The 14,773-nt window shown below is 38.8% G+C and overlaps 1 protein-coding gene across 2 annotated transcripts in view; it reads left to right on the plus strand.

Annotated features, from left to right (window-relative positions):
- The window catches only part of HIBCH (3-hydroxyisobutyryl-CoA hydrolase), a 42,008-nt gene that overhangs the window by 24,777 nt on the left and 2,458 nt on the right, over nt 1-14,773 (plus strand). For both annotated transcript variants that reach the window (XM_084523706.1, XM_084523707.1), the window contains 5 exons: nt 856-942; nt 2,897-2,955; nt 3,855-3,936; nt 8,632-8,751; nt 9,914-9,947. In XM_084523706.1, coding sequence (XP_084379832.1) covers nt 856-942; nt 2,897-2,955; nt 3,855-3,936; nt 8,632-8,751; nt 9,914-9,947 — 382 coding nt within the window. The remainder of the gene's footprint in view (nt 1-855; nt 943-2,896; nt 2,956-3,854; nt 3,937-8,631; nt 8,752-9,913; nt 9,948-14,773) is intronic.

Genomic DNA, 14,773 nt, shown 5'->3' on the forward strand with positions numbered 1-14,773 from the left:
GTGACAGCTTTGCTTGCAAGAGGCAGCAAATGTTGCTGTCGTCACGATGCTGCTGTTTAAGGGCATGATTTGCTGAGCATAATTGAAGTTGCTTGAAAAATGGTATGCTCTGCCTTCATCCTCTCTTACTGCCTTCACCACTTCCGTAGTTTGCTTTCTGGGTACAATTTAGACAACAGTGTCTGAAATGAGTGGTTATTTATACAACCACAAGTCTCTAATTTAGGTAACAGCCAACTAATGTGTTCTTTATCAGTCTCCTTAATAGATAGCCTATTTGCTTCTTCCAGCAGCTGTGAGAAAATGTAAAAATTAGCATATTCAGTAAAATCAGAGTCATAACGTTCCTGTACTTTAAGTGAATATAAGTGAAGGAGAAACTGCAACTGGCTCTTTCACTATGAAAAGATTCATGGCTGTCATTGTGACTGCACTGTTGGAACGGGTTGGATATGCAGGCTGACAGATACTATTTTGAGCACAGCATGGTTGCCAGGCTCCTGCTCTTTCCCCTCAGAAAGTCTGGCTTTACCTGCTTCAGCTGCAGCAATGCACTAGGGGTCTGCTCAGGAAGCAGTTTTTTGCTGATCACTGCAGACACGCTCAAATCCAGATGGTTCGACACTGTGGCAAAGTGAACTCCAGCTCCTTGTATTGCTTACTTGGTACTTCTTCAACACCTGGTCAAAACATTTTGTGTGTGTGGTGTTTTTTTTTTTTTTTTAGCTCTATGTGTATGGTTAATGCATGTATACATAAATGCATTTATACTATAAAGTACTATTGTAATAGCAGTAATGATTCAATAAGTACATTTTGCTTTACTTACTTTTAATGAAATCTTATTTTTTATAGCTACCTGACTTAGAGAGAGACCTGGTAGCATTGAAATCTGCTTCAAAAGAAAATATTGCAGACTTACTGAACTCTTACCACGTGAAGGTAATGTGTTTCATTACTGAAATCAAGCAGAAATGTTAGTTAAGTGTATGTAAATACAAATCATTTTTTCCTGTTGCTGATTATTTGTTTTATGGTTATAAAATAATAAGTTTTCGTACTCCTTCCACTCTCTAAAATAGTACTTTGTAGTGCTAATGCCTACAGTGGTCAAAGTTGGAATTTAAAAGTCTTTCTTTCCTTTTCATTCCTGTAGTGGTCAGCAACTTCTTTCCTTCTGTTTGTTCTACACAGGTTCCCAGCTGGTAGCATAGTGATGCAGAAAATACACTGCTGTTTAATTTTCCCTGTTTCTCTCTGATTTCTAGCATGCTTTACAGAAGGCAAAATACATAGCCAATAGCAGAATGAGAGTGGTACGTGATGGCAACTGCAATCTAGGGAGTTATCCTGAAATCCAGGGTTTCTGACAAATACAAACAAAAGGGAGAAGAACCATAATTGTGCTCCAGAGGCTGCAGAAGTTACAGTGCCAGTTATTCAATACTAGGCTGCTCACTTTGAAGTGGATGTTATCTTTCCATCCCCTTTTTCTTTATTGACCTGAAGAATTACGCTAACTTCATGTATTTGATGTGAATTTTAGCATTACAGTGATGCATACCATCTGTAGGCAAGGTTCAAAGTCTGAATTTAAGAGCTAACATTGTTCCATTAATTTCTCAAATATTTTGTAAGTTTGTAACCTTGAGATAATTAAAAGACTATAAATAAACACAGCACTTATCTACAGGGTCCATATTAGCAGAGTGCAGATAGGTTCTAATGAAAGCATATGGGGTCTTCAAAGCAACATTTTCCTGGGGAAAAAGGTGCTGTTCTCCCAGTGGACAAACCCGTAGATTTTGGAGGTGAATTTAACTGTATTGATAACATATATTTAGCACTTGTGTTAGCCCCACATAACAATGGGCATGAAAATAAAAGGTTTGGGCTTTACAGTGGATTTATTCAGCTGCTATTTCAGCTGTATTGATGTGTGTTGTAATTTTATTTCAGAAGAAAGGGAACTTCTGGAGCCAAACGGGGGTTCACTGAAGTCAGTCACCCTGAGTATTATTGCCCAGTTGTTTAAAATGAGCAGCTGATTTAAAATGAGCAATGGTACTCCTGCTATTTCTGCTCTAGAATTACAAAGTTCATAAATAAAGATTAATTAAAAAATACATTGGATAAGTTAATGACAAACAGTGGCACTAAATACTTCGATAAATAGAAAGCTATGAAATAGAATTAAGTATATGTTGCGGTATGCTGCTTTACAGGATGACATTTTATGGAAAAGGAGGCTGCATATTTTTAGTGATCGGAGCTGAATTGACAGGGAGCCTCTGTCTCAGCTTCAGCTGCTGCTGTTAAAACATCTGCCTGTGTCCCAAGCCCCTTAGTGCCAGAAGATCTAAAACATTTGACAGCCTTTCCACATAAATCCGTCAGGTCTTTCCAACCTTTTAGTTGTCTAAATTTTTGTAAAATCACTGAGAGAAGAAAGGTACATGCTTTTATTTATGTATTTTTTACACATGCATGTATATGCATCTGTATACATTTAAGGAAACCAAACATCTCCTTTTCCTGTCTGCTACATTCTCAGGTTCTTGAGGATATTTATCTACACTGGCTTTCTTAGTATATTTGATAGAAACATATTGATAGAATAATTGTGATTACTTGCATACAATATAACCGCTCTGTCAAATGCACATATGTTCTAGCTCAGAGCAAACACTGCATGAGATGACACCTTTAACATTCACAAGATGAAGCGAGAGGTTCATTATGCATACTGTAAAGCTAATTCATTAAAAACATCTTATGAACATTACATGTTCATTTATGTTATTTCTGTAATAACTCGCTGAAATTTGTCAGTACTGGTAGGCTTTTCAGACAGTCTAAAATAACCAAGTAAAATATGCATTTGCTTTTTAAATAGAGCAAAATTGATCAAGAAAAGGAGTTTGTACTTGATGAACATATGGAGAAGATTAACAGGTATTTGTGGATCTTTCTTCTTTTTTATTCCTTTGGACAGAAAACATCAAGTTAAATCCAGTAGCAGTATATTAGTGTTCCAAAGGTAAGGTGATGGAGATGCCGTTAAAGTTAGCCACTTAAACACTTGTTTTTGGGGTGCCTTGTGAAGCTCATTAAATATTTCAGTCTTCAGTATATTAAATACTTTTGAGCATAGTTGCCTGATTGGTATACCATTCTTTTAAATTGCCCTATGGCACATGAGAAGAAATATTTTTTATAGAAAGTTGGAAAGGGTTTTCTGTGAGTAATTTTTCGTCTGGAAGGGACACATTACAAAACACATTCATGTTCATTGGAACAAGGTCATTCCTATGACTGTTTGGGACTTCTTTGTATCAGAAAAGAAAGCAGAAAGGAAGGAGAGCAATAAGAAGCTAAAAATCTTGAGGAAGGACAACAGTAACTAAATGGATTTAGTGGAGATCATGAAATCATAGAAGCACATGGGTTGGAAGGGACCGTAAAGGTTATCTAGTTCCAACACCCTGCCATGGGCAGGGATGCTAAAAGGTGTTGAAGATGAATGGTGTTGGCAACAAACCAGTGGAGCAGTTGATAGTTGAAAACGTGATGCATTACAAAAATATAAAAAAAAAGGACTGACGGTAGTAATTAGAGTTTTTAGATAAATATCAGCACTAACGTGAGGTGTATTAAAACGCTAGAGATCTGTAAAGGAAGAGATGCCTGTCAACTGAGTTACTTAAAATTGAATGACAGGGAACACATTGCTAAGAAAAGCCAAATCACCTGGTTAAGCTCTGTTTCTAATTTCGCAGTTACTGGCATTTCATAGGGAAGCTGAAGGCTGAAGCACCAAAGCAGTTAATGTTTTTCTTTTCTTTTTCTTTTAGTCTTTTTTCAGCAAATAGCATGGAAGAAATTGTTAAAAAATTAAAGGAAGATGGTTCTCCTTTTGCCATTAAGCAGCTAGAGGTAATGCCTTTGTGTTATTTCTGTTAGAGATTAAGCCTGATTTTGTACTTTCTCATCTTGGCACAGTCTATAATCACCTTATTAATGTAAACAAAACTACATAACTCCAGCAGATGCAATCCTCAAGTTCTCATGCAGTCATATGCAATTGCAAGCATTTCTACTCCTAGAAAAATATTCCTCTGTGAAACCACAAAACATAAATGTCATTATATGTTGTCTAGTGCAGTCTAGTAAAAGATTTCCCTTTTTCCCCCCACAGTCAGGGGTTGATGGTGACAAAGGTTCCTTTTATAGCTCCTCATTTTATTGGCAGAGGTTGGAATAAAACAGTGACAGAACAATGTTGTTTGTTTTCTTCCATCTCAGATATCTAATTTGGGTAAATAGCAAGCAATTTATCAAAGTATTTATTATCTTCTTTAATGCATCTGAGTGTTGGTTGTAGTCCCTACTCTAAAAGCGTACAGTAATGCTACAAGCTTCCTGCATACTCCAGCCACAAAAGCAAGAAGCAGCTCATTTATCCAAAGTCTTTATATTTTCCCTTTCTCCTTTGAAGTACCTGTATTCAGGTGCATCATAAAAGTTTGTCTTTTTAATTATTATTCAAATAGTACTTAAAATTTGATGGAACACAAGCATTTCTCCAGCAAAAGCTTTGCTTAAATATCTTACAGAATCCTGCTCTTGTAGTAAAACAAAACAGAACTATCATCTACAGACTGCCACTGAGCAGAAGGCATGTAACTGTGCCGTAGCATCACTGCTGTTAGGTGTCCTGCCCCTGCTACTTTCAGGATGGAACAGTAAGTTTCATAATATTATCGAGTAATTACTCAGGGTAACACATACAATTTTATTTATACTTTTTAATTAAAGATTTATTATTTTGTCCCTGGAACTTTCAAACAGTTCAAACAGAGAGGAAAATTTTCAAATCATCTTCATGCCAACTAGTACGCCTAGTACTTTGCAACAAGTGCTACGAAAGCAAAATTGAATGACAGAGGAGGCTAATAATGCTTTTCCACTGGTATTCAAGTTCCATTAATTAAAGCAGTCAAACAAGCTAGTCTCAGAATAATTGTTTTGTGTGTTTGGAAACCTGAACTCTACCACAGACTAACATGATGATTTTTCTCCCCAAGTTATATATAGGCTGTATGATTCAGATCCTTACTTTTCCCCCTGTGTTATAGATAGCAGAGAAAAGTAGTTATATTAAGGTCTGTGAGACAGTTTGATAGCATGCTAATAGCAGTTACTTTTGAGGGCTCTTTATAGTATTGAGTTACAACCTACTATTTTATTTCCAGCCGTTACGAAGTTCAGTATGATTTTACAGGGATACCGTTTTGAGTAGTTTTGATGAGGTTGAAAACAATCGAGGATTATTTACAGATAGCTTTTCCTAAGATAATTTCATACGATCTTAAAATTTCAAAATATCATCGGACCTGGGGGAGATGTTCTAAACGAGCATGTAGTCTCTAAAGGGTGGTTTGTCTATTTGAAATACAGTTTTACTACAACAGATGCAAGGATTCTGGAAATACTTTGTTACTGAAATTGGTTAACTGGACTCCTTGTTTTACCAAATTTGCTCCAAGTACCCAAACCTGCAACACTTGCTTGCTCCATCTTCAGCCTCATAACTCACATCTTCCCTATTAAAAAAATAAATTTTGTTCCTTATGATTCCCAGAGTACATTTCTGTCATAGTTTTAATTTAGTTCTTAAATTTATCATCTACTTAAAAATTACAATTGTGTATTTTTTAAATTCCTCAACCAAAATATGGATCTTTTGTTGCTTCGATTCTTATTTTGTGTATTTAACAGGACTTTATAGCAGACTTTCTTTCCTATGATTGGTAAAAGAGTTATTCCTGAACAATTGTGTATTTTTTGTTCTGCACAAGAAATCAGACTGTGGTAATGAACTGCTTCTGTCTTTGCAGAAATTTGTTAGAAATGATTTTCTAGTAAGTACAAGGCTTGTTAGTGCAAACATGTATGTTAATCTCAGACAAGTTTCTAACAGCACATGTTCTGTACTAAGCAAGAAATGCTTATAGGACTAAATCCTTAACTGATTCTTTTCATTTTGTGAATATTTCACAGAAAGAAAATGGATTTATGTAAAAAAAAAAAAAAAAAAAAAAAAAAAAGAAAAAATCAAGTACAAATATAGTTTCACCACAAAATGTTTGCCAATTAAACTGGAGGTTTTGTTTTACTGGGGAAGCAGAATAGTAATTAAATTTAATTGTGGCTGGAGGATGAATGGAAGCTTGCACCCTGGTGGCTGAGCATTTTATAGCACCTACAAAGCAGCGGCTGGCTACAGCACTCAGCAGGGATCACCTGGCAAAACCACAGCAGTCTGAGGTTATCAGATGTTATCCCTGATAGCAGTTTGATGACCTGTGTGAAACGAGTTGTTCTCCTTATCAGTAGTATCACAGCACCTCTAGGATTTCTGCAGCTGATAGTTTCCTGTCACTTTGTGAAACCAAGCTTTCATCTCCAGGCACAGGAACAACAGCACATGCAAACATTAAATGCAGAGACTATAAACGATTTAGTTGCAGGAATGTTCATTCTTTTTTTTTTTTTCCTTGCTGTATAATTATGACACACCTCCCTAAGCTTATTGAACAGGCGCTAACCGAGAGGTTAACGCAATGTAATACAACATCTCCTAGTTTGGAGGTACACACCAGCACCTTGGGCACAGAGATACCTTTTGGCATTAATAAAATGGCCCTGTGAGTCCTGCCATTCCCAAGTGTCCTGTGAACCACGCTCTCCTAGCTGTCCTGGTCTGTCCAGTCTACACTACTTCTGCATTTTTACTTCCTAGATAGGCTTTCACCTATTTGATACTAAAATGGACTGCATGAATGAGGAGAAAGTAAATTTGTTAAGCCATTTTCAAACTGACTTGTAAGGATTCACATCGCATTTTGAGCCCAGCTAATCCTTTGCATTTTAGTCCTCCCCTTCCCACTTCAGCCTATCCTATCTCCTTCTCAGGCTTGTTCCCAAGTAGCAATCTCCTCCTCCTCTTTGTACGGAGGATTTATTTATAGATGCACTGGTGACTCATTTTTCTGCATCACACCTACCCATTTTCTTCCCTTGTTCCTCTTCCTTCAGCTTGATTTATAGCAGTGCCTCCTTCAGCCTCATTGATATGCCAAGACAAGGCAGCTGCTGGGTGCACAAGACGAGTTAAGTGCTGTTTGCAGATCTTCCCCTTTTCAGAGCTTTCTTTGCCCAGAAAGCATTACCATTTCACCTAGGGAACCATTGAGTTGCACCGTGCACACCATTCAGCCTGGTCCGAGCAAAGATTTTCTAATCCAGATAACAGAACGTGAAGCAAAGCAAAGGAGAAATGGTGCACTCCCAGGGTCAAAGAACCCAGTAAGGGAAGATTTGTTCCCAGTAAGGGGAGCACTGGTTCTTTCTGAGCTAAAGTCTCTCTCAAGCGAAATGGTCAGCGTGCATCAAGTGGGATGACAGAACCAGTGCTTAAGTCACGACTGCACAGCCTCCTGCTTGTATAGCAATTGCCTGTTTTCCAGCTTAACTGGGCAAAATGGGTCACTGCTGTATCAGCTGGTGTCTGGAGAGGGATGAAGAGTAATTGGGAGCCAGAAAAAATGTTAATGTTGATGACTGGAAACCTGCCATTTCAGTCTGTGGGTGAGGAGTCTGATATCTGCCCTGAAAATCATATAAAGAGGCAAATCTTACCATCTGCCACTTCCCAGTAGAGTGGTACAAATGTCCTAATTAACAGGAAATGCCTATTGTTCTGTGAATAATAAAGAGCTTTTAGTTGGGTGTACAGGGAAAGGAGCCTTGTTGAGAGTAATAAAACAAAGATCAGCCACTATGAGATTTAACTTCTTTCCTCCACGAACCTGAAAGCTTTAAAGCTCAGTTCTGGTTTCTTAACTAGGTTTTTGTCCTCCCCACCTCCCCCTACTGTTTACTGGCACGCTGTTAATTGAAGGATAGTCATGAGAGCCAGATTTACAGCATTTGTTTGTATGCCTTAAACAGACCCTGTCTGTGGCACAATATTTATAGCCTGTAGCTCTACCAAAAGAGGGAAGGCAAGACCTCCAGGCTTCCTATCATAAAGCTATGTAGGTCTGAATTACTGCACTATCTGTTGATCCCAGACAAGATCCCAGATATCTTTTAAATCCCTAAGATTTTCTTCTTGTTACATTGCCTGGTCTTTGCAGATTGTAAAGCAAATACTTCAAGTTTGTGGCTAATCTTGCTGGTATTACCTTGCTATTCTATTCTATCAAATAAAATCCAATTGCTACAATACCAGTAATACCTAAGAGCAATTCAAAAGAATCTTTTAGGAACTGGCTTTCGAGCTGCATTAGATTCTCTAGCTAGCAGTAATTTGGGCAGAAATGATGTGACCGTAAGAGCTGTAGGCTTTCCACAAGTGATGGCCCACTCCCCAGGGATCTTGCTGGTAAGAGTTTATGCAGGTGAATTTATTTGGTGTGACAACACGGTGGGAGGGAGCAGGAGGACCAGGGATGAGCTCAGGGAGAAGAGTGCCATCGCTTACTGTCTTGGAAATGTAGAACAAGGATTTATAAATGCTTCTAAATTGAAGAGAACAAGAATAATTGTTCATGTCTTCCCCAGACCATTAATAAGATGTCACCTACGTCCTTAAAGATGACTCTCAGACAGCTCAGAGAAGGAGCTTCCATGAGCTTGCAGGACGTGCTCACGATGGAATACAGGCTGAGCCAAGCGTGCATGGTAAGAGCACCTCTGCCTCTTTCCAGCCAGGGTGGGGGCAAGCCTGTCAGAGGCTGTTTTACACAGGTTATGTCAAGGGCTCACAGTTCATAGGTTTTTATGTTCAGTATCTTCTTTGTGCATTTGTCAGGCTGTGACTTTCTTTTTTTCCAGTTCCATGTCTTCTTATGCAACTCAACGTAGACAATATTAGTAATTGTCAGATGAGAATGATACGAGGCTGTTGTCAAGAAAACCATGATGTTACAGTTCAGAAAGTTTTGTATTTGGACCATAAATTTTAAGAATCTGGAGTTCTTGTAAAAGTCTTCCATATAAATTGTGTAGTTCTCAGTTCCTGTCAGTAAGATAGGACCACTTGTATATCACTGCCTTTAGGATAGTGGTAAATTTGTTGAAGAAAGCAAGAGACTTTAGTACTGTCTGTAGTAAGGGCTGAGTACTTTGACAACACGTGATAAAGTCATCCTCGCAGCAAAACAGAGTTGCTAACTGGATTATCTGAACAAATCTCAGCTTCCCAGTGGAATCCTTACTAGTTTTGTCACATTTTATTTAATCAGATCTATCAAAATCTTATTTTAAACGATTATAGTTAAAGTAAATGCTTTAAATAAAAATGCATGTGAAAATGTGGTGTATCTCATTCTGATACGTTGTAGAGCCTGAATAGCATCGTTATCATATGAAAACACTAATGGCTTCACCATTACTAGTGAAGCACCTTTAAGGATTTAAGTTTAGCCTTTATCAAAAATAACTGGATTCTTTTTAACAGCAAAGTGTTCCAAGTATGCAAAATACGTACAAAACTCATGAAGTTGGGGCCTCTCTCTGAAGAATTTCCCATCCTGTTCTATACACCTTAGGAAACTTAGGAGAACTCCTTAGGAAAATCCATGAGATGTAATGCAGAGAGGGCTTGCACTGCATGAAAGTTGGCTGATAACTGCAGAGCGAGAGGCTGATTGTAAGAGTTGTGGCTGCATTTAAGCAAGAACATATGCAACTCTTTAATAAAGGATGAGAAAGTAGGACTAGGTGAGAACAGTGCAAGTGGGATTTAACAGGATCCTGAGTACTTGCCTTTCTGGCAGAAGTGGCATAGGAAAGATGGGATAAATAGAATTTATTTGTAATAGCTTATTTCTTTGTCTTTCAGAGAGGCCACGACTTCTATGAAGGGGTTCGAGCAGGTAAGAACGCACCAGAAAGGTTACTCAATAACATGCAACCTCATGCAACTGTTGTGCTATTTCTCTGGAGATAAAACTGCATGCAGCAACAGCCCAGAGGACATTTCTCAGTTAGCTGTAGTTTTGGCTTTTATCTGCCAAAAAGCATCATGTGCTTCAGACCGTAACAGCCACATCGTCTCCTTTGTGTAGTGTCACCCTCCCAGAGATTGTTATGTACCTGGTAACACAGCACTGTAAAGGTTTCAGTGGTTCACTGGAAAGTTCAAAATGTGTTTAATGCTGCCAGTACCGAGTAGCTATGCTGATCGTTTGTGTGCCAAGATGTAGCACTGCCACACAGCTGGCTCAGCCAGCTATAAGATGGTTTAAAAAACCAACAAGACTCCAAGTCAAGAACAAGTACTTGCATAGAAAACTGGTAGAACAGAGGCTACTTTTTCCTGTGCCAAAAATCCCTCCCTGGGAAGATGTCTCACTATAATAAACCGATGTATGTAAGCTTACTGTTCAGTAATACTGCATTTTATGGCATTGGTAGCAGGCAGGTGGAGGTAAAGGTAGAGCAGCACTTCAGCAAGTTCATCTAGGGGACAGACGTAGATTCTGTCCTTGACTCCGCTGCTGATTCACAATGCAGTTTGTCAAATCCAATGGCACATCTGTTAGAAACTGCACTAACTATTTATGTACTGTTCAGCGCAAGGTGAAAGAAAAACAGAGACATTTTCTTTTCCAAGGAACTCACAGTATGAGACACTTGGATGAGTAACAGTTTGGAGACGGGAGGAAGGGGAACTGGTCTTTTAATTCACACACAATTACATCCTCAAGTATGTATTATCACCTCCTCCTTACTCTTTATATCTGTCTTTATAAAGCAGCTTAAAACCCACTCGAGTAGTGGATGTTAGTTTGAGTATTTACTGTTAGTAATACTGTATTAAAGATGGCCTAGAGATGAGAGATTCACAGGCTGTTTATACCTCATGGAAAAAGCTTCTTACTTTTATTAGACTTTAGCACTCCTCAGCAGACACTCCTTCAAGGAGTTTACCACACACGTTGAAAAGTGCATGGTTTTCATTGTGCTGGTAATGGGGACAAAGTTGTCTTAAAGAGAAAATATATGCTAGGAATATTCTAAAGCACCAGATAAAAGCTTTCACAACTGCTGAAATATGTTATTTGGGAAGTGGCAAACCTCAAAGGCTGGGAGTCAGATGAGCATCCAACCAACTCCTAATTTGTAATGCAGAGTGTCACTGAACCACCTGGGGACCAGGCAGAGGACAAAAGCAAATGACTTCTCACAGTGTGGCCAGTAAATCACACAAACTGCTTGTAAAGAAAGCGGCTGCAAGAACAGCAGTTGGGGATCTTCTCTTTTAAGTAGGATGACGTAGCAAAGGCTTAACTATGTCAAGAAAGGGGAAGGAAAACAAAGATCCATCTGCACTGAGGAGGCTGCTTAGAACAAGCACTTGAAACCCTTCTGCTCTGTGCATATTGCACCGATCTTGTGCTCAGGTTTGTCTTCTTAAAATCTGTTGCTTTTTTTTTTTTTTTTTTTTTTTTTAAAATATGTTGCTCTTATTTAAGAGGGGTCAGAATCTGACTCGATCATTTTTACAGTTGGGTCTAACTCATAAAAACCATGCCACAAGGTGCCAAGCATCCTGTCTTTGCAAGGAAGTGAAATTACTAAGCATTTCACAGGATCAACCATGCTGACTAAAAACGAAAACAGTAGAATTGTTAATATTACTAGCTTTTTTTTTTTTTTTTTTTTTTTTTGTAAATTCCAAGCATTTAAGAGCCAGCTGTTGACCCTGTCTACCACAAGAGGATCTACCACAAAGTAAAGTTAAAATACAATTATCGGATATTAATTTTTGAAGATCGTCTTTCAGCAGCATGGCCACAGGTCAGGTTTTAATAACAGCTTTTATCTACTTCAAACCATAATTTTAAACAAAATACTTTCCTAGCATACGTATTAAAAGCTAATACTAAGGTTTTTAAACCTACTCTGATCTGAGGTCAAAGTTTTTTTTCTCATTTAGCCATTTTCTTTCAGCCAGACTGAAAACCTGCTGCAAGCAGTCTTCCCCATTTATGATTCTTGTGGTTGGAGCTAGTAAAGGAAAGCCAAAACCCCACAACCATTAAATGCTCAGGTCATACTTGATCCACGGGGCATTGGATCTTCCCATATAATGGTAACTGTGGTCTCTGAACACTTAAGTGTCCATTTCCCCTTGATCCATAGAAAATTACCTGATTTAAGAAACATGCTGCTCTAGGGAACTGCCAAGAGCTTTGAGCACGTACTGCAAGAGCAAGGGGGGCATTTTTAGAGCCAGGGCTCGAACACATCCAGGTAGACTACAGCCTCAGCAGTCAGCAGGGACAAAAATCTCTTAAGCTATACTCCTACTTGTGCAGGAATTTGCACCTGAAATGGAATTGTAAGGGCCTTCTCCATGCTGCTGATCTTGCAGAGCTACATTTCTGCGTGCCGCAGTGGTGCATTGCTTCTGCCCTCTCTCCTGCTGTGCTAGCAGCAGGCAGATGCCAGCTCATCCTGGACACCCAGCCCCCTGCAGGCAGTAGGTACACAGATTTCATTGCAACCAAGTGCATTTCAGGTGCTTAGAAACATCAGTGTTTTGATTGTGCCAAATTAATATAAGCAATACAACACAAATTGAAGTCTATTAATGACACTTCTACCATTTTTTTTTTAATAAAGAACACTACGAGAACAAACCCATAACACAGTGCCTGTGCTCAGTAACTTTTATCGTAATGAACTTTCCTCAACCTACCTGAGAAGTATCCAGAATTTCTGTTCCATTCTTGTACTGAGATCAAGCTGGAGAAACACAAAATACGTACAAATTATTGCAGTAAGGGAACGTTTTAGCAATACTGTTAGGAAATAAATACTCGAATTTTGATAAAACTAAACATTTCACGGGAGATGCCATTATGATCGTCCAGTTTGACCACCAGAGTCAGACTGGCTGATCCAAACAGACAGTTCAACTCAGTTGCCCAGTGCTGCCACATAATTATCAGCAACCACTACTGCATTTCAGACTTGAAGCTGTAGTAGCATGCAGATGGACTCCCCTCCCACTAGTTTAAAGCGTCTCCAGTCAGTGCTGTCTTCTGTAGGTAGCAGTTGTGATTCTGTGAGACTGTGAGCGTCAACTAAAGTTGAAGAAAATAATTAGATAAGTACTATTCTAATGGGATAAACGTGGTTGATTGGGATGATTAGATATTTTGACCCTAACCAGTCAGTAGCTTCATATCACCACATACAAAAAAAGTGTAAAAGAGCTTACCCAGTCAAATTACTCAGTTATAAAGTCACTTTTTAATATAACATTGCTTTTAAGGAATTACCCACCTAGATTCTTATATATCTATACGGTGCATTTCTATTCAAAGTTGGTGTTTATTTGTACCTAAGGAGGCCTTAGTCCTATACTTCAGGATAAATGGATTCAGGGCTCCAATTCAGAACTACTCTTTTCTCTTGCAAGGTAAAAAAAGTGATGTTTGTATGTTTTCAGCTATAGAAATATTAGTAATTGTCATAGAAATATAACAATTGTCATTTCAATGGTACTTGTTTTCCAGGCACTCACCAAGCATTGTTTGATAGAGAAGAAAACACATTTTACTTCAGACATTTTAAAGTCTTTTTTTTTAAGGTCATAAGCTGCCATAATATGTCTTTTGATAAGACATAACCTTTAGGTGAACATTCCTTCTACTGAACTTCAAATCTAACTCCCCTGCACACTTACCCTCAGCGTTTCTAGTTCAGTTACCAGGAACAAAGCCTGCTTAGAAGGACACAACACCATACCAAAAATCAGGCGTTATTCATCCAAACAGCTAGTCTCTGTGAAACTCACCCATCTGTGAGCTTCTAGCACCATCCTATCCTGACTTCTTTGTCAGCAGAGAACCTCACAAGGTGCTTCCTGCCCGTTGTCCCTTACATGTGGGCTGTGTTGGTCAGGAGGTCTGCTAGGACACAGGTGCCTCTCCCTAGCAGAAGCTGATAGCACCCATCTGAGGGCAGCGTGTGTTGAGAAGGGGATCTGGGTGGTTCATGCATCCTAGGGAGCCACAGGTACTCTAGCTGTTCTTTTTGAAATTATAAAAATATTTCTAAATGAGCTCAGATTTCGAATAGTACCGTTATGGGTTGTCCTGAAGCCAGAAAGAAGCCCTGAAGGACCTGCTCAAATTCCATTCCCATTGTTCTTTTTTACACACAAATCAACTTTTCTGTCTTGCTGTTGTTTGCTAGTGCAGCTGTTCATCTTGCTGCCTTCAACGTTCCTGTGATACCAGGAATGCTTTCTGAGAATTGGTATTGTCTCAGTAACCTTTTACATTAAGGTCATTCACTGGTGATTTTTATTTTCAGTTGTGCCCTTCCCAGGACACGGTGTAAAGTATGGCTACTGAGGTTATACACATCTTCACGATTAAATCCACAGGTCTGCAGCAGCTGTCAGTATTTACAAGTAAATACTCCTGATTGTCCCAAAGATACTCTGCTGAGCTGCTTCCTCATTAATTATTTCAATGATTAGTTTATGTAATGTGTTTAAATTAGCCCTAGGAATTTAAGGCCCTTTGCTGTTCCCTACGAAGGGTCAGGTTTTGCACAGAGCTGTAATAAATAGCCCTTGTCCAAAAGGAGCATCGTGCATGCTGTCACCAGTTCATGAAAGAACAGAAGACAGCTGAGGGTAGCAGGTCTGGCAGAAAGCACTGATTTCAGGGCTGGTCAT

This window comes from Aythya ferina (genome assembly GCF_964211825.1).
Source record: "Aythya ferina genome assembly, chromosome: 6".
Lineage (NCBI taxonomy): Eukaryota > Metazoa > Chordata > Aves > Anseriformes > Anatidae > Aythya > Aythya ferina.